This window comes from Alexandromys fortis, unplaced genomic scaffold, assembly GCF_014885135.2.
Source record: "Alexandromys fortis isolate MF-2015 unplaced genomic scaffold, M_Fortis_MF-2015_v1.1 scaffold_11, whole genome shotgun sequence".
NCBI lineage: Eukaryota > Metazoa > Chordata > Mammalia > Rodentia > Cricetidae > Alexandromys > Alexandromys fortis.
In genome coordinates, this window is record NW_026067912.1 from 3,519,940 (window position 1) to 3,547,319 (window position 27,380).

A 27,380-nucleotide genomic window follows, 5' to 3' on the forward strand; every position below is an offset into this window, starting at 1 on the left:
ACATGGGATCCTGTCTCAAAGATGAACCAGCAGGTACATGTCCTTTCCCTACAAGCTTGATGGTATGAATTCAATCTCCAAAATCCACAGTGAAAGGAGAGAACAAATTCCCATAAGATTTAATCTGACCTTCAAGCATGCACCATGGTATGTATGCAGGCGTGGAGAGAGAGAGAGAGAGAGAGAGAGAGAGAGAGAGAGAGAGAGAGAGAGAGAGAGAGAGAGAGAATAAACAATTATGGAGAGATGACTCAGTGGTTAAGAACACTTGTTGCTCTTTTAAAGGACCTGATTCAGTTCCCAGCATCTACACTGTGGCTCTCAACCCTGTAGGATATGACACTTTATTCTGACTTCCAATAGCAACAAGCACATATGTGATTCACATACATACACAATGCACATACATACATGCAAGCAAAAGATTCATATACATAAATAAATCTAAGAAATTAAATTTTAATTGGTCTCATGATAGCTAGTGGAAAATTAGTATAGAGAGGCTAGTTTCATGTTTTATTCATGCCTTAAATCTCCCAATGAACACATGAAAATCAGCCTACAGATTTCTCAACAAATCTAATTCCATCAAAATACAGAAGAATCTAAATTCACAGAGGCGGCGTCGGGGAGGGGAAGCAATAAGAATGATGGATCTGGCCTATGTCAGATTTGAAAATACAATGTAGAAAACCCAGGTTCAGGGCTGGCTGGAGAGATGGCTCAGTGGTTAAGAGCATCGCCTGCTCTTCCAAAGGTCCTGAGTTCAATTCCCAGCAACCACATGGTGGCTCACAACCATCTGTAGTGAGGTCTGGCGCCCTCTTCTGGCCTGCAGGCATACAGACAGAACATTGTATAAATAAATAAATAAATAAAAGTTTTAAAGAAAAAAGAAAACCCAGGTTCAGTTTCAGGGAAATCAGTATGGCTCGAACACACTAGGTCAGCAATTGCCACATCAAGTGTGTCACAGGGGTAGATGGCCCAGCATCATTCTCAGCAGGTTAGGCCTCATCATCAAGCATTGTCTTCCACTGAGGATGGGATGGTGATGGATTCTTAATGTATGGCATTACTGGGAGGCAGTAAAAAGAAGGAGGCAGGACCTAGGTCATTGGGAGCATGTAGGGAGGGGCTGCATCTTGACCCAGATTCTTCCTGTTTCTCCTTCTCCTCTACTTTGCATCTCTCTAGGGAGGGAATAACTGTCTTGCTACACAGTAACATGCCACAGTGGTATTCTGATTGAATACATGATGTCCTGCAGCCATGACCTCTGAAACCATAAGCCAAAGGAAATCCTCCCCCTCTCAAGTTGTTTCTGCCCAAGCATTTGGTCACAGTGATGAGAAAAGTGGCTGGAAGATTTTTCCATGTGATACTTGTCTTTTGAAACTTTTTAAAGTCACAAATTTAGCCCTTTTTGTTAGACACCCTTCCCCAGGTCTCAGTGGGTTTTGCTGTGGTTAGTTAGTTGATTTGGGTTTTAGTTTTTGTTGAGGTTTAATGCTCCTAAGCCCCAAGCTTCACAGATAAAACTGAAGTAACTAGATAATCTTCTATACATGATTACAATGAGAAATCAATGAGCAGGAAACAGAGAAATGAGAAAAATATAAGAAACATACCATACAGGGCATGGTGGTGCACACCTTTAATCCTAGCACTCAGGAGGTAGAAGCAGGTGGATCTCTGTGAGTTCAAAGCCAGCCTGATCTACAAAGTGAGTTCCAGGACAGCCAAAGCTACAGGGAAACGCTGTTCCCCCCTCTCCCAAAAAAGCTAATTAATATTCAATGGTATCAATATTAATGATAGGTCAGCACTATCAAGGAGAGGAACTCTTGAGAGAGGTTCATATAACCCAAGCTGGCCTGGTATGCACTGTGTAATGGAGGATGACCATGGACTCCTGATTTTTCTGCCTCCACCTTCCCAAAATAACAGGAATGTACCAATACGTCTGGCTTACTGCAGGGCTGGGATAAGAACCCAGCGCTTCATACCTGTTAGCAAGTTCTCTACCAACTTAGCCACAGTCTGGCACTGTTTTGTTCTTATTGTTTATTTCTGATTATTTTACTTTTATTTATTTATTTATTGTATAAACAGGAGCAGGCCACATGCCACCCTGAGTGTGTGAAGGCCGGAGGACAATCTGTACAAGTTAGTTCTCTTCTTCCACCATGTGGGTCCCAGAGATCAAACTTCATGTCAAGCTCAGTGGTTAGCTTGTTCACCAGCTGAGTCACCTTGCAAGAAGGTCTGGTCCTCACTACATAGCCAAGGTTAGCTTCCAAATCACCAAAGTTCTCCTGCTTCAGTCTCCCAAGGGCTGGGATTACAGGCCCACATCTGAACATCTGGAGTAGAGATTCAACTTTGGAAGGAGTTGTATACTCAGAACATGGCTCTTGCATCTAAACCAAAGGCTGTAGTTCTCAGACTCGGAGAGTTTCCGGGTGTGGTGGTGCAGACCTGTGAAGCCAGCGCTTGGGAGATGGAGACAGAAGAATCAGAGGTTCGAAGGCCAGCATGTGCTACACAGTGAGTGCCAAGTCAGGTGAGCTACAGAGCAAGAGCCTGTCTCAAACAAAATGATAGAACAAACAAAAACCGGGAGAGGGGAAGGATTATTCAGAAAGCTTATTAAAAAAAAAAAAAGCAGACATGTCTGGAGGTGGTGGTGTACACCTTTAATTCCAGCAATCCGGAATTAAATTAAAGACAGGAGGATCTCTGTGAATTCAAGGCCAGTCTGGTCTACAGAGTGAGTTCCAGGACAAGCGCCAAAGCTACACAGAGAAACCCTGTTTCAGGAAGAAAAAAACAAACAAAAAAAAAAAAACAGACATATCCTACCTCCCATTCTTTCCAACTGCTTTAGAAAACCCAGGCAGGCATCTGATCTGTCTATACTCTTAAGACACAGTTGGTCCATGACCAAACATCATCATCATCCCAGAAACAGGACATTACATATTAACTCAGGTCAGCCCTGGAACTCACGCAAGCTAGGCTTGAACTCCAGGTAATCCTCCTGCCTCAACCTCGGCGGTGCTGGAGTGACAGACATGTTCCACCATGCCTGCATTGCTCTAAAGCATCATTGCCTTGGGAACGGGGCTAGGTTGCACCCCCCACGCAAACAACTGCTGTTTGGTTTTTGGAAACCCTGATCCTCTTACAAACCACTATTTTGTCTGCACATCAGATACCTTCATCTTGTAAGGACGAATATACATGACAACTAGTTGGATAGCCTGACAATGTCTACCATCTTCTGGGACCCACTTTCCCCAGCGCTGTGTTAGAGAGAGAGGTCTCTCCTTCCCTCCCCAGGACGAGCTTCGCTGCTTTCCACGCTTTAACTTCTACCCTCCAGTCTGGGTTCCCGGTTGGTTTACATGTACACTCTTGCCCACAAGGAAGAAGCCCAGTGTTCAGGCGAATGACACTTTTGTAATACAAGGGATTGAACCTAAATCCTCCTTATTCGCACAAACTAGGAAAGTCTACCACTAAGCTTTCGTGCCTTTTAAATAATGCAGGAAGGTTTCAACTTCCTCCTTTACGTGTGGAAGTATTTGCAGTCGGATTTCTGTGTTTTCTGCTCTTGCCAGAAGCTCTGCGGGGACACCACATCCGAGTGCTGGGAGCACCCCTGACGCGCCTGTCTCTTCACCGCGCTCAGCAGGCGGGCAACGCCACAGCGACAGCTCACCACTGGGAAAGAATAGGACCCTGGGGTTGCTCCCTACAACAGAGCATCCTTCCTGCGTGCCTGCAACACAGGGAAGCTATTCCTTGGAGGAGACGGGGACCCGCACCGAGCCACGCCCCCTTGCGACCAACAGGTTCTTGGAATGCCACTAGCTCGCAGTTGAGGCAGGCGGGCGCGCCACCTGCTGTCCAAGGCGAGTAAGCGACGCGAATGAACACATGCTTTGCAATTCAGCTTGGATTTTTCTCTGCAGCCCTTCCCCTGGCTCCCATTTGGGGGAATGTTCTGGAATTCTAGATTAAGACTACTTAACCTGGAACCTGTGTGTTGGCTTCAGCGAATCTAGGACCCTTGAAAACATCGTTCAGGGTTGATGATTTTTCTGGAAAAGGAGTTTTCCTAAGTTTGACTAATAATGCTATAGTCTATAGACCCACACACACACCTACTTTCTCTTGGGTAAATACCTAAGAGTAGTATTGCTAGGGTGTCTGGTAAATGCATATTTAAATTTATGAAATTTGCCTGACTGTTTCTAATATTGCTGGGCCAATTTACATTCCTGCCAGCAAGGCATGAGACAGTTAGTTTAACTCTGCCTCCTCGCCAGCACCAGACACATTAGTCGGCTATAATTGCAGCCGCTCTAATAGGCTGGTGCTACTCTCCAGGGGCTTACATTTTCATTTCCCTAATGACTAATAATGTCAAACGTCATTTATATGCTTATTTGCCCTCCATGCATTTTTGATGGTATATCCACGACTGCTCATTTTTATTAGATATTTTCATCTTAGTAAGATGTACCGTTTCAAGCTGGGGTGTAAGATTTCCTAGTTTATGGAGATGGAGACATATTTCAGCTGTTAGGAGCACTTGCTGCTCTTCCAGAGAACCCAGATTCAATTCCAAGTACCCAAGTTCGACATCCTCTCTTAGTCTGTGCAAGTGCACACACTCAGGTGTGGAAGCCCAGAAATGTGAGCCAATTTCCACTTTGTCAGAAGGTCAGAGAGTTTGGGAGTTGCTAAAATTTGTTGACAACAACCAGAGCCACACTTCCTGACGCAGGATGTGGTGACTTGGTTCTTTTGACATTAAGATGGCACATACAGGTAGATCCACTCCATCCTGACAGATGATCAGGATATGTAAGCATACTTCTGCTCCTTCTTTTGTAACAGGAGGTTTGACCTAGGGAATGGCTGCCTTCAGGATATTTGGTCTAGGGTGGCTTCACTGTCTAAACAACAAAGTGCTAATGGCCTGATGTCTGTTGACAGAGGTTTCTGTCCCGCCTGGTTCTGCAGCCATTAAGCCCCAAAGAAACACACAGAGGTTTACATTAATTATAAACTGGTTGATCTAGTAGCTCAGGCTTCTTATTAATTAATTCTTTCTTACATCTTAAATTAGCCCATTAATCTTGTCTGTGTTAGCCATGTGGCTTGGTACGTTTTTCAGCAAGGCAGTCACATCTTGTTTGCTCTGTGTCTGGCTTCCTCTGTATCTGGGTGATGACTGCAGACTGAAACTTCCCTCTTCCCAGAATTCTCTTTGCCCCACCTTTACTTCCTGCGTGGTCGCACTGCCTATACTTCCTGCCTGGCTACTGGACATCAGCGTTTATTTAAAATACAAGTGACAGGGTACAGACCATTGTCCAACAGCAGATGTCTCAAAGTGTTAAAGGAATTAGCTGTCCGAGTTGTCTTTTGTATCATGTTAAGAAGTCTTTTGTTGTCTTCTTCCCCCTTTTGAATTCGGGCATAAAAGCATCTGAAAATTAAACACAGGAATTTCAGTATTCACTGGAATACACTCCTGATATCATCCTGTTTTCTGTTTTATAATTTTACTCATGTCTTTGTACTTTTATTTTTCTGATCCCCATGTCCCTACCCCAGCAAGAGGTATTTTTGTCAAGGCTGGTCCCCAACACTCAAGTGCACATATCCACACATAATTAAAAATAAAAATTTTTGAAAAGATTTCTCTATATTGCATGCAGTTCCATATGTGTGTGTGTCTGTGTGTGTGCTTTACAAACATTTTCTCCCAGTTGATACCATCTATTTGACTTCCTTAATCATGCCCTTTGAAGTGCAGGAATATTTAATTTTGACAATGCATAATTTATTGATACCTTTATTTTAGGCTCGTGCTTTTTAATGTCGTATACGTAACTTTCCTATTTAAAAAGAAAGCAGAGCTTTTCCCTTTAGCATCCATCAGTGGAGCAGCAGTTGCCAAAATGTTCAATCCCTTTGTGACTACTCTCTTGTGAAGCGAGAGCCATGAAAGCCATCTCGGTGCACTTGCTCACCTTCCAAGGAAGATGGGGTCTTCTGAAGAGCTGAGTCAGAAGTATAATGTTCAGTCTGTGGACCCTCAAAAGGATGGTGAAGTTCAGGTTGTACATGGTCACTCCAAAGGTCAGCAGATTGGCAGTGGTCCAGGTGTGTGGAAGAAAGATGTCGCCTGCATTGATCAGGTGCGCTGAGAAAGGCTAATAGCATAAGTGCCCATGTGTTTATCCACTACACCCCAACAAGGTGCTCATCACTAAAGCTGGGGGTATATATGCACATGAGTGAAGTTTTCAGGGAGACAGAAGAGGATACGGGATCGCCTATAATCCTAGTATGGGAGGCCAAGGCAAGAGAATCACCACGAGTTCAAGTCCAGCCTCGGCCATGAAGTGAGTTCTAGGCCAGCCTGGACTACCTACCTAGACCTCACTTCAGAACTCAAAAAGAAAATAAATGGTACTGAGTGAGCGAGTGCTGCGATGAAGTTTACTTACATAGTGGAGGGCTGTTGAGACAGCAGAGGTCCTGCTGTTCTACTCTAACTGCTGAGGTTGGAGAAACAGTATGCTACTCAACAACTGACGTTAGGTCTCAAGAATTGAAAACAGGAGCTGCAGCCCCCTCAAGATTGTAAAAATTATAGGTTGTGGGTAACATGTTGGTTAGAGCTCAGGCTGTTGCCAGCTGCATCCAATCCTAACCCTGTTGCTGTGCCACTGTCACAGTGGTCCAGAAGGATGCTTGAGGTCTGGGAATTGTCGCTGAGGACGGAGGAGCTGGCTTCTGGTCCAGACCTTTGGTGCTGAGGGAGCATGGGGACTTGGATGTGACTATGTTGTAGAATCCCTCCAAGGGGACAACGGGAGAGCGAGTGCTGTAGCCTCCTCCACTTCATCCTCCTGAGGTAAGGGAACATTGTAGAAACAGTCCTCTGTTATATTTATATTTATTCACACTCTTCCAGGAGGATGCTGCAGATGGAGTTGGTTCCCCTGAAAGGCAAGTACGGCAGAAATGACCCGAGAGTCCAAGTATACTCAGGTTTCTTCTTATCATATCCAGGAGCCCCTCAAAGCAGTGATTTCCAAGAAATTCATCCCCAAATCTAAGGTCTAAGCATCTGAAGGGCTGGTGAGGTGACTCAGCAGGTAGCGGTGATTATCAACAACTCTGATGATCTGAAGTCAATCCCCAGGACCTTCATGGCAGAAGAAGAGAACCTGTGTCTCCAAGGTATACTCTTTTCTATACACACTCACTGTGGCATGCACAATTACACACACACACACACACACACACACAGACAAGTGATAACAGATAATTAAGACCTAAAGGGCTATTAATTATAACCATTAGCAAAAACAATTTGTTGTAGTTAGTTCTTTGCAAAATTTCCCCAGAGGAGAAAATAGAAAGCTGGGAAATGGCTCATTGTGTAAGATGCTTGCCATGCAAACACAAATACCAGAGTTTGCATCCCCAGAACCTACGTGAAAACGGATGTGATAGTATGTGGCTGTAATCCCAGCTCACCTGCCTCAGGATGGAAAGCAGAAACACAACCCTGGAAGTTCGTGGGCCAACTAACCTGGTCTACAGCAGCAGCAAACAACAGGCACGTGTCTCCAACACAGTAGAAATCAAAGATAGAGCCCAAGGTTGTCCTTTGGTTTCACCATGTGTACAGTGGCACATGTCTACTTAGATACTTGAGAGAGCTCTTAGTATCTTTTAAAATAATGCCCTGAAAACTTCCACATTTTGACATCAATGGCTGAATTAAGTAACGAACCAGACCATGTGGTAAAGGGTTGGAAATGACAACAGGTAGTATTTAGAGGAGATGCCAGTTATTGTTGACAGAGGTTTCTATCCTTCTTGATCCCGCAGTCGTTCAGTCCCAAAGAAATAAACAGAGGTCTACGACATTTATTATAAACTGGTTGGCCTATTAGCTCAGATTTCTTATTAACTAACTCTTATATCTTAAACTAGCCCATTATTTCTATATTAGCCACATAGTGGCTTGGTACCTTTTATCAGTGAGGCATTCTCATCTTGCTTCATCTGTGTCTGGCTTCCTCTTTGACCACTGTAGACTGAGTTTTGCTCTTCCAAGAATTCTTCTGTTCTTGTTGCCCCGCCTCTATTTCCTGCCTAGTTGCCCTACCTATACTTCCTACCTGGCTACTGGTCAATAAGCGTTTTATTAAAACAATACAAGACCATTGTCCCACAGCAAGTTATAATGGTACATATCTATAATTTTTAGCACCCAGGAGGCAGAAGCAGGTAGATCACAAGTTCAAGCCACCCCATTTAATGTTTTCCTTGTAAGAGTTGTCATGATTATGGTGATAGCAACACAACCCCAACTAGAACACTGCTCTTCCAGAAGAGACAAGTCCCAGAACACAGATTCAGGCAGCTTACAACCCTGTAACTCCAGCCTCAGGAGGTCAAAGCCCCCTTCTGACCTCCTCAGGCACTCAACTCACGTACACAAACCCACATGCATACACATACCTGCCTTAGCATTTCTATTGCTGCAGTGAAACAGCATGACCAAAAAGAAAGTTGGGGAAAAAAAGGGTTTGTTTGGCTTACACTTCCTTATTGCTGTTCATTATTGAAGGAAGTCAGGACAGAATCTCAAAGAAGAGAGGATCCTGGATACAGGAGCTAAGGCAAAAATCATGGAGGGGTACTGCTTACTGGCTTGCTTTACATGGCTTGCTCAAGCCTACTTTCTTATAGAACCCAGGACCACCAGCCCAAGAATGGCACCACCCAACATGGGCTGGGCCCTTCCCGATTGGTCACTAGTTGAGAAAATGCCTTACAGCTGGGTCTCATGAAGGCATTTCCTCACCTGAGGCTCCTTCCTCTCAGAGGACACTAGCTTGGGTCAAGTTGACGCACAAACTAGCCCATACAATACATTAAAAATTAAAATGCTGAAAAATAATCTTTTAAAAAAGAAGAAAAGGCCCAGGTATTGGCAGCAAATGCTTGTAATCCCAGTGTTCACGATGCAGAGGCAAGCAGATCTCTGTGAGTCTGAGAACAGCCTGGTCTAAAGAGCAAGTTCTAGGACAGACAAGACTGTTAAACAGAGAAACCCTGTCTTGGGGAAAAGGGAGGGGAGGGGGGGAAGGAGGGAAGGAGAAGGGAACTTGAACAAAGCCAGCAATGTGACTTTCACCTATAATTCCAATTCTAGCACTCAGGAGGCAAAGGCAGGAGGATCCCCATGAGTTCAAAGCCAACTTTGTCTACATAGGGAATCCCAGGACAGCCAGGGTTGCATAGTAAGACCCTGTCTCACAAAACAAATAAACAAACAAAATAAATAAAGTTAAAAAGAGTTTTTTCACATAGTAAAAATAGTTAAGTACCAAAGTTTTACAAATACATGGTGTACTATATTTAAGACAGGATCTCAGTCATATGGGGTACACTGCTGAGTACTTTCATGGTATATAATCAAAGACACAAGGTTCTGTGAGATAGCAAAACACTTCCTATTGTGGTTTGAATGCATCAGAAAGTTCCCCATAGCTTATTGCTTTGAGTCATTAGTTACTACCTTAAGGTCTTATTTTGAAGGCTATGGAGCCTTGAAAATCTTGGCCTTGATGAATGAAGTAAATCACCAGGAGAAGGCCTTTGAAGAGTATACCCACGCTGGGTTTCAGCTCGCTTTCCCATTTCCTGGTCTGCTCTCAGGGACAGAACCACTCTGTGATGTCCTCACAACCAGAACAGACTGAAACCCCTCTGAAACCATGAGACGAAACCAAACTTTCCTACTCTCTGCTATTGCTAGGGTGTATTTCAATCACAGCAACACAAAGGCAACTGTGGGACTTGAGTGAGAATGTCCCCTGTAGGCTCAGATGTTTGAACACTTGGTCTCTAGCTGGTGGTGATGCTCAGACAGGTTTAGGAGATGTGGTGGTTTGACAGAAAATGGCACCCAAAGGGAGTGACACTTGGAGGAAGTGTGTCACTGTGGGGGCAGACTCCAAGGTCTCTTTTCTCAAGCTTCAGCCAGTGTGACCATCATTCGACTCCCTGTCGCCTCTGAGCCAAGATGATGTAGCGCTCTCAGCTCCAGCACCACATATGCCTGCATGCGGCCATGCTCTGCTTCATGGACATAATGAACCACACCTCTGTGAGTTCGAGGCCAGCCTGGTCTACAAGAGCTAGTTTTAGTACAGGTAGGGCTATAACACAGAGAAACCCTGTCTCAAAAACAAAGCAAAACAACGAAAAAGCTAACTGGGAGAGAAGGTAAGGCCTTTCTGGAGGAAATATGTCACTGGAGGTGGGCTTTGAGGTTACAAAGGGTGGCACCATCTTCCCAGTGTGCCCTCTTTGTTTCCTGAGTGTGGTTCAAGACTTGAGCCCCCAGCTCCTGCTGAGAGCATCCAGTTCTTTCCCCCTGACGCCTCTGCTCCACCATCATGGACTCTAACCACCTAGAATTGTAAGTCTAACAAAACTCTTTCTCCTGTAAGTTGCCGTGGTCATGGTGCTTTATCACAGCAGTATAAAAGTAACTAATAAATAAAAGTGCCTAAAAGAAGCTGTTCTCAATTATTTCCCCAGCAATTCATAGAAACTCTGAGCTATTTATGTTGAGGGAAGAAGCCTGGTTTATCCAAAACATACTGCCCTTTTCTTCTGGCTTCAAGAGAAGTTCAGAAGTTAATGCTGTAGTTTGGGTGAGACACCTCCCATATTTGAAAGGCTCAGACACCAGACGGTGATGGTATTCTGATGTGACAGAAGTTTTAAGAGGTGGAACCTAGCTGGGAATGAGTAGTGAATGGCATGTGCCCGTGACCGTAACTAACACTTCTAGGTCAGATGTCTCCTTCCACCACAAGCATTCCAGGCATCGGACTTTAGGCTTGGCAGCAAGTACCTTTACCTGCTGAGCCACCTCATCAGCCTCTGATGCTTGTTGTTGCAATAAAGCTTTATTGAGACACAAACATTCTTACTCATTTATAGGGTTGTTGCGCTACCTTTCAGGGCAGTAGCAGTTGAGTGGCTGCACCTGAGACTAGATGGCCCACAAAATCAGAAATGCTGGCAGCCTGACCCTTTGTAGGAATGCTTTCTAATCCTTGTTGGAAAGTCCTACTACATTTTTCCTCTAGTAGAGAAGACTAGCATGAAAGAGTTAGCTTAAAACGTCAGACACGGGCACACACCTTTAATCCCAGCACTCAAGGGGCAAAGGCAGGCAGATCTCTGTGAGTTCAAGGCCAGCCTGGGCCACAAATAGTAAGTTCCAAGCCAACTCTGACCACATAGTGAGACCTTATCTCAAATTTAAAGAGAGAGAGAGAGAGAGAGAGAGAGAGAGAGAGAGAGAGAGAGAGAGAGAAGGAATTGGCTTCCTGCCTGAACTTACGAGTGCAAAATGCACACAGTGCATTATGCTTTAACATAGGCATCAATATTTAATATAATAAGAGGTTGACAATGTGTTTCATAACTCAGAATAAATTATTTGTTCCGGCTGATGAATCCTGGGGAGAGGGCAAGCTCACTGTTCTGTTTATAATGGCAGTTTTGAAGTCTCTTTGTTGGCCAAATGACCAAGGTTGAGGGCAAATGGGGGCTGGGCATCTGGCAGCAGGATGCCGACCTTCCTGGGTAACTCCTTCCAAGACTGCCAGTCTCCATTACACATGGTATCTTCAGCCATCCATCACCAGCCACAAAGATCTCATTTGCAACCAGGCTCTGAGCCATTTGCCTAAAACTGAACAATTACAAGATTCTCTTGCCAAGTATACACCCACAAATATTATTGTAGGTGTAAATGACTTTCAAAGGCACTTCTTATTTTTCCAATTAAATTACTCTATCTGTTCAGTGTCTTAGTCCTTTAGAACAACGTATACCATGTGGCCAGCTCAGATTTTAAATCCACACTTTGTTTTCCCAGCTGTCTGTAACTGGGGGTGGGTGGGGTGAGGATAGACTTTTAAATTCTCTGAGCCTCTGTCTTAACATTGCAATAATAGAACCTACTGGTGTCATATGTTTACACAATGGATATTTGAGTTTTGGAACTGGGGATATGGTTCAGTTAATAGAGTACTTGCCAAAAAAAAAAAAAAAAAAAAAAAAAAACAGAAAAAAAATAGAGTACTTGCCTCCAATACACAAAGACCTAGGTTCGATCCCCAGCACTGAATAAAACCAGAGGTGGTACAAGCCTGTAATCCCAGCACTGGGGAGGTTAGGACAAAAGGATCAGAAGTTCAAGGTCAACTAGATTTTTAGTTCAAGGCCTGACTAGGAAAAAATAAAAACCTGTCTTAGATAAGTGAATTAATGAATAAATGAAGTAGTTTAAAAAGCCATATTTGGCCAGACAGTGGTAGCACAAGTCTTTAATATTAGCATTCGAGAGACAGAGGCAAGTGGATATCTGGGTTCGAGGAGAGCCTGGTCAACAGAGAGTTCCAGGACAGCCGGGGCAACACAGGAAAGCCTGTCCCAAAATTTTTTGGAACTAAAAAACTGCATTTGAGTTCCTATTTTGTCCTGTATACCAGGAAAGTCTAGGAACTGAGATATGGCTCAGGAAATCAAGTAGCCAAGAGTGCTGTCCTTGTGAATCTTGACGTCCTGGGGAAGGAGGCATACTAATCAACTAGGCGAATCGTCAAGGCTCTTCCAGATGGTGATGGACATGCAGGAGACCATGTGATAGAGTGACGTACTTAGGTGGCGTTAAGGGGAGACCTGAAGAAAGAGTGTGAGCAAGATAGGGAGCAGCTGTTACCAGTGTCCCCCGGAGGGAACACAGTGACAAACATCTAGAGAGGGGAAATGAGTATCTGTAAGTTACAAATAGTGAAAGGCTAAAAAGAAAAGTGACCCCAACAAAGATCAGAGACTGAGGAGGAGGCTGAATCACAAAGGTCTAGGAGGTCACAGTAAGGAATTTCAGGCTTTATTCTAGCCAAGATGGACAGAAAGTTATGCAAATGTTTTAACAGTAAAATGGTTAACAATTGTATGTGATTCGTGTCAAGGGTTTGGTTTTACTGGTTTGGAGTTCTGATTTTTAAACTTTCATTTAGTGTGGCGTGGTGAGATGTGTGTGTGTGCATGTGCACACTTGCGGGCGTGAATGCACACACGCTTGCTCACACAACACATGCCTTGGTGTGCATATGGAAACCAGAAGACAACTTGCAAGAGTTGATTCTCTCCTTCTACAGTGTGAATCTGGGGGTTGGACCCAGATTGTCAGCTGTGACAGCAAAGGCCTTTTATCCACTGAGCGTCTCACTGGCCCCTGTCGTTTCGTTTTGTTTGTTTTTTGAGACAGGGTCTTTGCTAGCCATGAATCCATAATTCTTTTGCCTCTCTTGAGTACTAGGATTAAAATTATATATATTTATATATATATATATATATATATATATATATATATATATTTTTTTTTTTTTTTCTGGAGACAAAGTCCCGCTCGCCCCAGACTGGCCTTGTATGTGCTACGTAGCCAAGGATGATCTCAGACTGCCAATCCTCTTGTCTACACCACCCAAGTGCTGGGGATACAGGTGTGCAGCACCAAGCCCAGTTGAAAGAAACCTATTCTATGTTAGAGCTGTGTGCCAAGGCCTTACTAGGTGTTCAGGGCTCAATGCCTCATTTAAGCCCCATGAACCATGGTGAGGTAAGAACACGAACACATCCTGATGGCATTGTGAAGGTTCAGTTGTCAGCAACAGTGGAAGACGTATCAGGAGTCAATAGCTGTGCTGTGTTGGTTTGGCTGGCTGGGATTTTGTGGTTTGGTTTGGTTTGAGGCAGGGATCCAGCTATCACAAAATCAAACTAACTATGTAGCCAAGGCTAGACCTTGAGCATCCCAGGTCCTCTTGCTTCTATCTCTCAAATTCTAGGATTAATGGTATTCCCTAAGATGCCCAGGCAACCTGAGTTCTTTCGAATATTTCTACTCCTGTGAAGCTCAGATTCTTTAGGAGGCTTAGCTTTTATTATTTTTGTAGACACAGCCTAGAACTTACTATGTAACCAAAACTGACCTTAACCACACAACAATCCTCTTGCCTCAACCTTGAAAGTGGTTGGATTACAGCCTTATGCAGTGAGCCCAGATTGAAGCTGTATTCTTTTTTTTAATGACTTGTTTCTTTTTATTTTATGTGCATTGGTATTTTGCCTCCATCTATGTCTGTGTGAGAGTATTGGATCCCCTGGAGGTAACAGACAGTTGTGAGCCGTCATGTGGGTGCTAGGATTTGTACCTAGGAAGAACAGCCAGTGCTCTTAACCAGTGAGCCATCTCTCCAGCCCCTTGAAGTGGGATTCTTATCTTACTCCTCAAAAGAAAATTATGAAGCATAATGTAATATACTTTTTAATTTTTTATTTAAATATTTGCTCAGGGGAATTTAAGCTAAGCTAGTAACATTGTACATCATACCAGGTGAACCAGATCACATAAACGCTATGGGAAACACAACACTAGAATGGTATACCTTTTGTTTATCTTAGTTAGTATCCGGGGGAGCAAGAAAAGGAAGACAGACAGTAAGAGGTGAGTACCGATGTGTGAATGCAGGATATGTTAGTGTGGATCAGAGGACAGCTTCCAGGAGCTGGTTTTCTCCTGCTACCGTGTGAGTCCTGGAGATCAAACTCTCATCATCAAACTGCTGTCAAGTGCCTTGTCCCACTGAGTCATGTCACCAGCCCCTCACAAGCTTATCTGTGGGAAAACTACAGGTTAGAGCCAGAGATATGGTTCATGATTTATTGGGTATAATTAAACCTTAAGCATGTTTGATTTCTATTTTAATTCTTAAAGTATCTATATTTTCTAAAAAATAAATTAAAGGAACAGTGTTTCTAACTTTTCTTTCTTTTTTGTTTTTTTGTTTGTTTGTTTGTTTTTAGATTTTTGAGACTGGGTTTCTCTGTAGCTTTGGAGCCTGTCCTGGAACTAGTTCTTGTAGACCAGGTTGAGAACAGTGTTTCTGTCTATGAAATTTTGTATAGCTCTGTGGAAGTTCTTTTTCAATTTTTTTATTATTAATTAATTTTTTAAATATTTATTTATTTATTATGTATACAATGTTCTGTCTGTGTTTATGCTTGCAGGCCAGAAGAAGGCACCAGACCTCATTACAGATGGTTGTGAGCCACCATGTGGTTGCTGGGAATTGAACTCAGGACCTTTGGAAGAGCAGGCAATGCTCTTAACCGCTGAGCCATCTCTCCAGACCCTATTAATTTATTTTGTGTGTGTGTATGAATATCTACATGTATGCATGGTGGTCATGAAGACCAGACAAGGTATCAGATCTGGAACTGGAGTTACAGACAGTTGTGAGCGGCCATGTGGGTGCTGAAAACTGAACCCCGGGTCCTCTGAAGTGCAGCCACTGCTCTCAGCCACTGAGCCATATTTCTAGCCCCTTGGGGAAATTCTTAGCTCAACCTAGGAAAGACTTCAACCAGATCTGATGAGGGGCTCCTTTCTCTCCCCCACATTTCTTTAATTTTCTCCATCTTTGCGATCCAGTCTCAAGAAAAGGGACACTGTTTCCATTTTTGCAGATCCCTGGCTTAATACAGGATAGTTGAGGGTATGGAAGCCTTATCTCACAGGTAGAGGGGCTCACGCAGCAGCTGAACTCACCTATCTGATTTTGCATTCCTTCTGTTCCACTATATCATAAAACAGGCTCTGAGAAACCCCGTACAACCATGAGGAAATGAGTTGAACACCTACGTAATATTTAGTGTCATAGAACAGTTACTCTCCTAGCAGACATCTTGAAAGGTACTTAGGAAAATACTGAAGGAAAATGTTTATTTGGTGATAAAGTTTGTTTTCGGATTCTTCTACACATTCTTATCACGAGGAACGCCAGAGTGACTTTTTAAAACAACGAACACTTGCTTTAAAAAAAAAAAAAAAAAAGTTGTGATGTGCCTTTAATCCCAGCACTTGGGAGGCAGAGCCAGGCGGATCTCTGTGAGTTCGAGGCCAGCCTGCTCTAAACGAGCTAGTTCCAGGACAGGCTCCAAAGCTACGGAGAAACCTTGTCTTGGGGAGAAAAAAAAAAAAAATGTGCTGACTAAGTTTTTGACGTAACTCAAGATAGCAGCTATGGCTCATAGTACTGAGCCGCACGGTGACGTCACACAGCCACTTCCGCTCACTCTCTTTGAGTTGGCCACTACATTTCCCAGAATGCTTTGCCAACAACGACGCCATTGGTCAGTGAGGCCGGAAGTGCACCTGATTGAGAGGAAGTAGAAGGTCTCGGGGCCAGAGAGCTGAAGAGAAGTCCGTGAGCTTAGGAAGAACTTCGTGGGTCTCGCGGCGTGGGGTGAGGAGTGTGGCGGGGCGTGAGGGGGGGGGCAGGCGCGGTATTGCACAGGAAGGCGCTTTCCCAGCCTTGACTCAGATCCGGGAGGGGAGCGACATCCGCGTAGAGGCGAAGCCTGCGCGTTCCTGACCCTCCGTTTTAACTTTTCTTGGAACGGGCTAGGACGAATTCGGACTTTAACGCGACACTGGGCCATTGGCGTGGTTTTGCTGCGACCCGAGTGAGAGTGGGTGTTCTGACTCAGCTACTAGGACAGGGGTAGTTATAGGCTGCACGATAAAAATCACCTGGTCACTTAAAAAAAAAAATGCCGATGTCCTAGCCCGACTGCAGATCAATAATGTCAGGATCTGGACAGCAGAACCAACCCTTCCAATGCCTGGTTCTGACCCCCTGATGTATCCTTTTAAAAATTCCTGCGCAAAGGCTCCCTCTCCAGAATCAGCTACCTAAGCTATACCGATTGCATTTCGGTTAAGTTGATGGGCAGGGTTTGGGCACAGATGCCATCTTGCACTCCACAAGAAACTTATTCTTCGCCTTCCGGTGGCGATGGTGACCCAGACTGACGTCGTTGTTTCCAGTTGACGACTTGGTCATTTATTCTGAACAAAGATTAGAACCGTTTGTTTTTCTTCTTGCCACGTTTTGGCTGCTGCCTAATGTGTGCTACCCAGAAAACAGCGGGGTGTGGAAGAGTCACATTAGAATCAGCATTTTAATTTAGGGTATGGATTGAGGGTGTGACTCAGAGGTTATAACGGTGGCACCACAAGGTCTGAGACTCTATCTCCAACATAGTTGGGAAGTGGGATATCGGTCTTACCATATTTGGCTAGGACACACCATCAGTTAAAATAATAATTGGTATTGAGTGTGAGTTTATTATCTATTTTTGGTGGGAGAATGGGCTAATACAGGGTCTCATGTAGCCTAGGCTAACCTCAAACTTGCTAAGTAGCCAAGGATGACCTTGAACTTCTGAACTTCCTGCCTTCCATCTTCCTAGTGATGACTACAGGTGTGGGCCACCACACTTGGTAATAGCCTATTTTTAAAAATAATGACTCCCAGTCAGAGAATAGAAAGTTGTTTTTGGAGATTGGATGTGGAGGTTTGTTTAGGTATGAGACAGAATTTAAGAATACGTAAATACATATATTACATAACACTTTTTTTTTCTTTTTTTCCAGACATTTAGCCTCACCTCCCTCCCTGAACTCAGCATGGATGACAAGTCAGAAAACTGTAAGGTTCCAGAAGATCTCTTCAATGGTTTGAAAGTTACAGAGTCTCTGGAAGCAGAGTCAGCCAGCCCCCAGGTTTCTGATCCCAAGGGTCAGCCTTCCCAGAGCACACTACTGAAGGATGATAGTGCCCGTCCTCAGGAGGACCACGGAGAAGAGGAGTGTTTTCATGGCTGTAGTGCCTCATTCGACGAGGAGCAGCCAGGGGCACACATAGTGGGGGACAAAGCCACTGATGGTTCTAGTTCTGAACTCGATGAGGAATACCTAATTGAACTGGAAAAAAACATGCCAGAAGAAGAGAAACAGGTAAATTTGATGCTTAATCTGCCTCTTAAGCCACTTTGGTCGTTGTTACTTTTGGGAAATATGGTCTCTCAGTGTCGTCTTTGCTGGACCGAAACTCGGTATGTAAAATGAACTTGTAGCAGTCCTTTTGACCGTACGCCCTAAATGCTGAGGTTATATGCCTGAGCTGCCATGCCTGCCTAGCTTAAAACTCTTAAGGTTTTAATTCATTATTTTGTTTGTTTTGGGTTTTGGGGGGGGCGGGTTGGGGTTTTTTTTTTTTTTTTTTTTGGATTTTTTGGTTTTTCGAGACAGGGTTTCTCTGTTTAACAGTCCTGACTGCCTTGGAATTTGATTAGTAGAGCAAGCTGGCCTCGAACTCACTGAGATCTGCCGGCCTCTCAGTGCCGGGATTAAAGGCATGCGCCGTCACTACCATCTGGCTATTTGTTTTCTAAAATAGGGTGTGATAGGCATGTACAGCCAGAGCCTGGTTCATACCATGTTAAATATAAATAAATACAGTATTGGCAGGGTAGCACCTGATTGCAACCTAAGCATTCTATAGATTTGAGACTAACCTGGGGTGCACATTGAGACCCTTGACTGTAAAAAAAAATTAAGAAAAGTGAAAAAGTGGTCTAGGATGAAAGTCTAATAGACCACCCAATCCTCGATGAGTCCTGATTTCCCAGTGACAGACCTGAGATATGGCAGTAGCACAGGAAAGCATTGAGCATGCAGCTTAACAAAGAAGTTGCTGGGGTTTTCCCGTGTATTTAGAACTCTGTCTTCTTTCTACCTTAGAGGTCTGTAACATGCTTATACCATGTTTCTACACATACGAATTTTGGGGGGGTTTTTTTGTTGTTATTTTTCTGGGGTTTTTTTTTGTTGTTTGTTTTTATGTTTTTCAAGATAGGGTTTCTCTTTGTAAGATCTCTGACTGTCTTGGAACTCACTTTATAGACCAGGCTGAGCTCAAACTCACTGAGATCCAGCTATCTCTGCTTCCCAGTGCTGGGATTAAAGGCGTGTGCTACCACTGCCAGGCTAGATTTTTGTTGTTGTTGTTGTGTTTTGATTTGTTTTGTTTTGTGTGGCATTAGAGATCAAATCCAAGTCCTTATAAATACCAGGCAGGTGCTCAACTGCTAAACTACATCTTGATTGCCACCTTCTACTTTGTCTTTTTAAATGATTACTCCTAAAGTAAGTTGCTGAAATTTCTGTAATGAACTTTTTGTAAATTGATTTAGAACTGTGTTATGAGTTGTACTTGTTAATCACTATTAACAATATATGACTGGTGAATCCCGAATACCTTGTTGGCGTTGTGGCTACAGAGCACAGTAAGTGTCAAGGAACACATTGTGAAGGAAGCCTAAAGTGTGCAAGCCACTAAGCTCAAATGTTACTTGTTTTAAGTTCATATGTGTGTGGGGCAGGTGGTAAGATCAAGACCACACATCTAATAAATGGCCAAGCAGATTCCTCCAGCTCAGATCTCCTTGACCCAGTTCCACAGTGTGGTGTAGCGTTTAATAACAAAACATCATTCTCAGCTTCCTTGCCCATGGATATCTGGACAAGGTTTTCTTTAAGAGACACAGCTGCCCTCCTGGTGCCCACCTTCCTTACTTGACAAGCCAGATAGTCTGACAAGTTCCCATGGTATCTTTGCTTATCTGCAAAAAGCTTGAATGAAGATTGTAGTTTATGTCATCAAAGAGCTACTTTGGTGAAGTGTTTGGGGTAGAACACCAAAGGAATAGGTTGAGGTCAGTCGTGTGGCAGATTCAGGGTCCATAAAGAATTACTAAAATGAGCCTGGTGTTGGTGGCACACGCCTTTAATCCCAATTCTTGGAAGGCAGAGGCAGGAAGATCTATGTGAGTTCAAGGCCACTCTGGTCTACAAAGCAAGTTCCAGGACAGCCAGAGCCAAATAGTGAAACTCTGTCTCAGAAAACTGAAAGGGAAAAAAAAAGAATCACTAAAGTGATTTCATATGAAATATCATTTGGCAAAGCTGAGAAGAGGTCCAGCAACAACACACAAAACAAGGAAATTCTTAACTTTAATGAACTTTTAGAAGGGAGAGTAGCTTACTTGAAATGTGGCCCTACTTCAAGATGAGCATGCCCTGATCCTACCATGTGCTATGAATTTAGCAAAAGCACTAGACAGGAAGGATACAGGATCATGAATCAGGTTGTCATGGGCATGGGTGGCAGGAATCTAATCCTCTTGCCCTCTAGCCCACCTCAGAGCTTTTCAGTTCTCACAGTCACTAAGTGACTAATCCCCTTACTGCACATCATCTGTGGTCTTACATGAAACATCCTTAGTTTACCTCTTATTTCTCCCCCTTCTTTCTTTGAGGTGGTTTGCTAGTTTTGAGATAGGCTCTTAAGATGTAGCCTTGGCTGACTTCAAATCATGGCAATCCTGCCGATCCCAGCGCTTCAGCTCTCCAAAGTCCTGAGATTGCAGACATAAGCTACTGTGCTCTAGTTAGTTTCCTCTTGAGACAAGGCCTTGAAATGTAGCCCAGGACTTGAACTCATTGTGCCTTTGCCTCAGCCTCCTGCATGCAAGTATTGCTGGCATATACTTTACAGACACTTTTCACTATTAAATAAATTGGTTTTAACATGAAAGTTATCTTTAAGGGGTAGGGTGGAGAGGATTTTTTTTTTTTTCCGAGACAGGGTTTCTCTGTGGCTTTGGAGCCTGTCCTGGAACTAGCTCTGTAGACCAGGCTGGTCTCGAACTCACAGAGATGCGGATCTCTGCCTCTGCCTCCCGAGTGCTGGGATTAAAGGCGTGCGCCACCACCGCCCGGCTGTGGAGAGGATTTTGAAATGGGGTCTCATATATGTAGCCCTGGCTGGCTTTAAACATCAAACACTGTGTACCTTAAGATGACCTTGTACTTCTAATTTTCCAGCCTCTACCTTCCAGGAACTGAGATTATAGTCATTCACCACGTCCATCTTAAGGTGTTGTATTTCCTGCTAATGTGTTTTATCAAAAGAGAATTAAAGAGCAAAAATAACCAAGTTCATGAACTATCTGAACAAAAATGACTCAGCAAATTAAATCAAGTACTGTCTAGCATTATAGAAATAATTTTCCAGAAAGTCAGTTTAGGGTTCAATTTATGTCAGTAGTGCAGGCTTTTGTTTTTTTGTCTTGTTATGTTTTGTTTTGTTTTTTAAAAGAAATATTAAGCTAACATCTGTATCAGTTAGTAGCCAAACCAGTCCTTTAGTCCTGGTACTCGGAAGATAGAGGCAGGTGGATCTCTGAGTTTGAAGCCAGCCTGGTATACAAATCGAGTTCCAGGACAGCTAGGGCTATACAGAGAAACCTTGTCTCAAAATACAAAACAAACAAACAAAGAAAAAACAAAAAAAAAGTTAGTAGCCAGGCACAGTGGTGTGTGCCTGTAAACCCCAGGACCTTACACATGCTAAGCCAGTGTTGTCCTATTGGGTTACACTTCAACTCTTTATTAGCTTCCATTTATTTTATGTTAGTAATATAATATGTAGATTCAAGGTCTTGCGCAGAAGTAGCCAATAAACTACACACAGGTTACCTGATTTGCCTGTTAGGAGGCAGAGGCAGGTGGATCTATAAATTTAAGGCCAGCTTGAGCTACAGAAGAAGTTCTAGGACAGTGAGGGCTGTTACAGAGAGAGATCCTGTCTTATAAAAGATAGTTCAGTTCTCCAAGGCATGCCTGGAGATCCATCTGCCAGGTGATTCTAGATTCTGTCAAATTTACACTTAATATTGACCATCAGAGAATCTACTCTCTAAGACCTTAAGTTCAGTGTTATTGTCTACATACTAAGTATGTGCAGAAAAAAAAAATCACTCTTTTTAGCCTACCAATGTTGTGTCTAGCTCTGTTTATTTGACCTGAGCATAACCTTGACTCTACCGCTATACTCCCCCACGTGTACAGATCCATCCATCCTTATGCCCTGCATAGTTTTATAGGGGCTGAGGTTTTCTTTTTGTTTGTTTGTTTGTTTTTGTTTTAAAAGAGGGTATCATTCTGTAGTCCAGGCTTAACCTGCGCTCATGCCAATCCTCATCTCTTAACCTCCTGAGCTATCATAATGACTGGTTTTGTTTGTTTGTTTTTGGTGTGGGGGGTTTGAGACAGAGTCTCGTGAACTAAGCCTGGCATTAGCCAACTCCTGATCCTCCAGCTTCCACCTTCCAGATGCTGATTACAGTCTTAAACAGTTTTAGTTCTTTGGATTTCCTCTTTTGATTACTACTTATTAGTGTGCTAGATCTAATGTCTGAAGATACTCAAGAGAAACAGATTTGGGGTATGCGTGTATGAGCATATGGTTTATGTCTGTACGTGTGTGTCTGTTGAGGATTAAACCCAGGCCCCCGAGACAGGTTTTATTGACTCCTTTTTTTTCTGGTTGTGGATCAAGCTTCTATCTTTTTGCATGTACGTGTACACACACACACACACACACACACACACACACACACACACACACACACACGGTTTGTTTATTTTGCGAGGGCAGAGTCTCTATGTAGCCCTCAGTGTCCTGGAACTTGATGTGTACACCAGGCTGACCTCGAACTCAGAGAGATCTGCCTGCCCTCTGCTTCCCCAGTACTGGATTAAAGGAGTGCACCACTAGTCCATTGAGAACTTGACTTGATAATCCTCTTTTAACCACCTTCCAAGTAGCAGAAATTATATATTTGTATAGCCAGGCCCAGCAAAAACAAGAGATTTCTGAATCTTGATTTTTCTTTTCTGTAAAAGGAGCTCCATGCTTACCTCTCATTGTCTTGGGAGCACAAAGGAGCTGACGTGTGTGGCAGAAGACAGAAAGCAAGGAAATGCTGTATTAGTAAGATGTGCTGAGTTTTCATTGCTGTGCTGAAGACTGGTTTGGAGGCAGGTTTGCTGTTCAGCCTGTAATCCTAGCACGTGGCGGAGCTGGAGCAGGAGGATTGCTGTGAGTGAGAGGGCAATTCCGTTCTGAGCGGGGGCAGAACTTAACTGTTGAAAATTTCATCACTCATCAGTGGCACAAGTTTTGGGATTTTCCTTGCCAGTTTTTCTGATGGTTTATACAGAGCAATGTTACTGTTTCCCCTAAGTTCTCTATGCTCATACTGAGTAAAAAGCTTGGTAATATTTCTTGATTCCAATTTCTGTGGAAATAGAATTCAAGATCAGATGTTACCCTGTGTGGCTTCTCTGGAAAGGTCATTGTGAAGGTGTGTGAGAGGGCTCTGTGTACATGGGACACTTGTGTTGATAAAACAGGACCTGGGAAGATTTGTACCGTAGTGCTGCAGAATATCAGCACAGCTGCCAGCATGTGTGTGAGAGACTCCTGTTGGTGAAGGCTGTCCTTGGGTTCCAGGAACATCATAGGATAGGGTTCATGGGCTGTTTTTTGAAAGAAGTGTTTAGGCCACAGAATGAACCCATCTTTGTTTTGGAGTCAAGTCCATCTTTGGCACAGTCGGGAGATGTTAGCTTTCTCCTCAAAGTGCTATTTTTAGTTCTTTCCATGGAGACAGTCAACATGGTATTGATAACTGCATTATCCTCCCTCAGTTTACACCATCAGTGCAGCAGGGGATAGTGACTCTCTACTGTACTGTAGGTCATTGGGTGACAGTTTATCAGCCAGAATAGAGTAATTGACCTCATAATGACCTCATAATTATATTCCAGAACTCTTGTCTTTGGTAGTTTAACTTTTATCCTTCTGATTATAAAGAATTCATTAAAATTTCTCAGGCTGACCCTGATAACCTGTCCCTTTGTGGATGTGTCAAGGCTTTCATCTTTGCCCATGAAAATTGAATGTTAAATTTACCAAGGAATGAGTGGTCTCCTATATCTTCCTCCCTCTCCGTTCAAGAGTCTCATCTACTTTGCTGCTTAATCTGAATCTGTAGAACCACCCTTATGAGTTGCCTCTGGAGAACAGACTTGAAAGGAGGCTGAGATTAGAGTTAAAATGAGAAAATTGAAAGACCCTAAAAGCTGGACAGAAGCTGACAGATTTCTGCATTAAAATAACTGTTATTTGCATTTCTTGTGGGGTTTTCTTGGCTCTTCAGCATGCAAACCTGCATTCCCATTTGCAGGCCTCTTAGGTTGGCATCAGGTTGAGTAGCTACAACCTGTGTCTAATACTCCCCTTCCTAACAGGCAAGTCAGGTAGCCTGTGTGTGGCTTATTGGATACTTCTGACCAAGACCTTGACTCTAGACAAGGAGGTAGCTAGAGCTGCTCTTACAGTCTGTTTGGCTAGACTAATCATTTTCTGCTTTGGTCATCAGGAGTGTTGCTTTGTGCCCTACCTGTCTCTTCAACCTGTACTTGAAGCTTCCCATTGATATCTGAGTTCCTGGTATCTTTCCCTAAATCTACTCTAGCAAATATACTTTGCTTAGGATTGTGTTTTTCTGGTGCTCTAAACCTGTAACCCATGCGCTGAAGAACACACTCTCTAATCTTATGAGTACTGAGAAAACAGGATCTTAGTGTTACAGTTTTTTCTTTTATCACCACTGCCACCTGCGTAGCTGCACACTCTTAGAACACATGGCTTCCTATGGGGAAGGGGTGCATTTGCCTTTTACTTTTGGTGCTGGCCGTTGGATCCAGAGCCTTAAGTATGCTAGTCAGATGCTATACTACTGGCATGCTGTCTCCTGAAATGAATTTCTGTTGTTCACATACAGATATCTGATAAAGAGTGGTATTAGTTTGTTAGATTTTAGCACCCTTACCGAGATTTGGGTGTTCTGTTTGACCCAGCATCTAACAATGCATGGCCTCACTAATACATTAACAGGTCTTCTCCAGGAAATTAAATTTTTTATTTTAGTTTCTAATCTTTTTTTCAAGACAGGGTTTCTCTCTTGAGCCCTGGCTGTCCTGGAACTTGCTCTGTATACCAGGCTGGCCTCGAACTCAGGGATCTGCCTGTCTCTGCCTCCAGGATGCTGGTGTTAAAGGTGTGTGCCACTACCGCCAGGTATGGCTCCTGATCTTGAGAGTACCAGTTATTTAGGTTTTAAGCTTCACTTGTTCATGAAATAGCTTGCTTACATTATTTTTTTCCCTTTGAAGTTTTTATTTAATCAGGTTTCAGGATTAAACAAAGAGATGGGGGAGAGGCTTCTATAGAATGTTTTGCTTGCTTCCTTTTGGAGGGGGGCTTTGGACAGAATACTGTCCAGTGGTGGGAAGCAGACCTCCAGATGGTTCTTCCAGTTGGCTTTGGAGCAAGCACAGTGTCAGCTTGTCCTTTGAAGGAAGCAGACTCAGCATGCCCCATCTTTCTCTGCAGGCTAGATTTGTTCTGCCTCGTGTTTGATAAATTGAAGCCACCTGTATAAGTTGCTGAAATTATTAGAAGCTAATAGGAGACACTCAAACTTAAGTTTTGATTTTTGGCACAAGGTCTCAATTATAACCCAAGCCAGCCTCAATTTCTCAGCATCCTCCTGCCTCAACGCTGCACGAGCCACCACACTTCATTTATAATTTTGTGAGAAATTATGTAATTCTTTGATCTCTTTCAGAAAAGAAGAGAAGAGAGTGCTAAACTAAAGGAGGCGGGGAACGAACAGTTTAAGAGAGGAGGTGAGGTTCGCAGTGCCTTGATGTCTGCTTGCCCGACCTGATGCTTGTCCTCACAGTCCAGCACACCGGGAACCGTAGCGAGGGGCAGTTACCATGACGCTCTTGCACCAGCGGAGGTTTTCTTTCCTGTAACTTAGCTTTGAATCCAGAAACTGGGGAGAAAGCTCTTCAGCTAGCTTTGGAAAACCCTAACCTCAACATTGCTGTGAAAGTAGCATCCCAGCCCCCATTTGCTGCTTTCTAGCAGGAGAGGAAACTAAGTTGTTGATGTTATGGTTGTTAGTGCACCACACCCAACTGGTTTACTTTGCATTTATTTATTTATTTATTTATTTATTTATTTATTTATTTATTTATTTTTGAGGCGGGGTCTCACACTCTAGCCCTGGTTGTCCTGGAACTCACTATATATAAAGTATAGAAAAATACTTAGAAAAATTTGGCCAAGGCTTTCATTAACATTAAAGTGGCAGGATGAATGCTTTCATGAAGGCGTGTGTGTGTGTGTGTGTGTGTGTGTGTGTGTGTGTGTGTGTGTGTATATATATATATATATATGCATGCCAGGCTGACCTTGAACTCACAGAGATCCACTTGCCTCTACCTTCCTTATGCTGGGATTAAAGGCGTGGGCCACCCACCATGCCTGGCCCTGGTTTACTTTTTTTAATACTAAACCAATAGTTTGTTTCTTCCCTCCCACCCCCAGTGCTAGGGACTGGGCCAAAGCTGTACACACACTGGTCAAACATTCCATTACTGAGCTACACCCCAAACTTTAGAATTGTCTTCTGCACCTTGAATCATGGACCTTAAATTTTGGTCTTTCACCTATCCAGTTCCTTAAACCCCTTTGGAAATTCTTTTCTAAGTTGCTGAAGCAGATGGAAGCTGAGCAACTAGGCATGCTGCTGCTCTGAGCATTGAGGGCTCCTGACTGACAGCATATGCAGCACTTTACCAAACATGCCCGGTGCCACTGGAAAGAGCGAGCGCTATTTACAGAGGGGAGAAAGGGGGAATGATGTTTAAAACTAATAACCTTTGGTTCTGTGAGTAGCAAACTGCATTGAGATCTGACAAAATTAAATCATGATGACTGTTTCGTCTTACGGTATTATCCTCAGATTACATAGAAGCTGAGAGTTCTTACAGTCAAGCCCTTCAGATGTGCCCATCCTGTTTCCAGACAGATCGGTCGGTTCTGTTTTCAAATAGAGCTGCTGCAAGGATGAAACAGGTATGAGCTGTTGACCTTTTCCTAAGTGCATGATGCCCAGTGCTTTAGGCTCGTGTGATCTTCCGGTGTCCAAAACAAGTGCAGGAACTTCAAGTTGCTATTCTTTTTCTACCATGCATTTCCTTGGTGAAAAGTATATAGAAAAATACTTAGAAAAATTTGACCAAGGCTTTCATTAACATTGAAGTGGCAGGATGAATGCTTTCATGAAGGCAGGCTGACGAGTTCCCACTCACTAGGGTGGCTTAGCGAAGCAGGGAGCCAAATGGTGCGCATCCCAGAATAACTGCAGCTGCTGCTTTTGAGCTTCTGAAATGATAAAGACTTGGAAGCACAGAGAAACACTAGTTCCAGGCTAAAAGACACTTGTTACTAAGGCTTTGGTTTTCTATTAAAAAATAGGAACACTGGGAGAAGTGGCTGACAATTGAGATGAAAGGTGTCTTTAAGTGCAAAATAGGACGACGAGGACTATTAGACAGAAAAACT

General features: G+C 43.4%; 1 protein-coding gene across 1 annotated transcript in view; it reads left to right on the forward strand.

Annotated features, from left to right (window-relative positions):
- The first annotated feature begins 16,324 nt into the window (after window positions 1–16,324).
- Ttc1 (tetratricopeptide repeat domain 1) overlaps window positions 16,325–27,380 on the forward strand; it is a 24,788-nt gene continuing 13,732 nt past the window's right edge. The window contains exons 1-4 of the mRNA XM_050138623.1: window positions 16,325–16,448; window positions 17,642–18,004; window positions 25,591–25,651; window positions 26,779–26,891. Coding sequence (XP_049994580.1) covers window positions 17,675–18,004; window positions 25,591–25,651; window positions 26,779–26,891 — 504 coding nt within the window. The 5' untranslated portion in view covers window positions 16,325–16,448; window positions 17,642–17,674. The remainder of the gene's footprint in view (window positions 16,449–17,641; window positions 18,005–25,590; window positions 25,652–26,778; window positions 26,892–27,380) is intronic.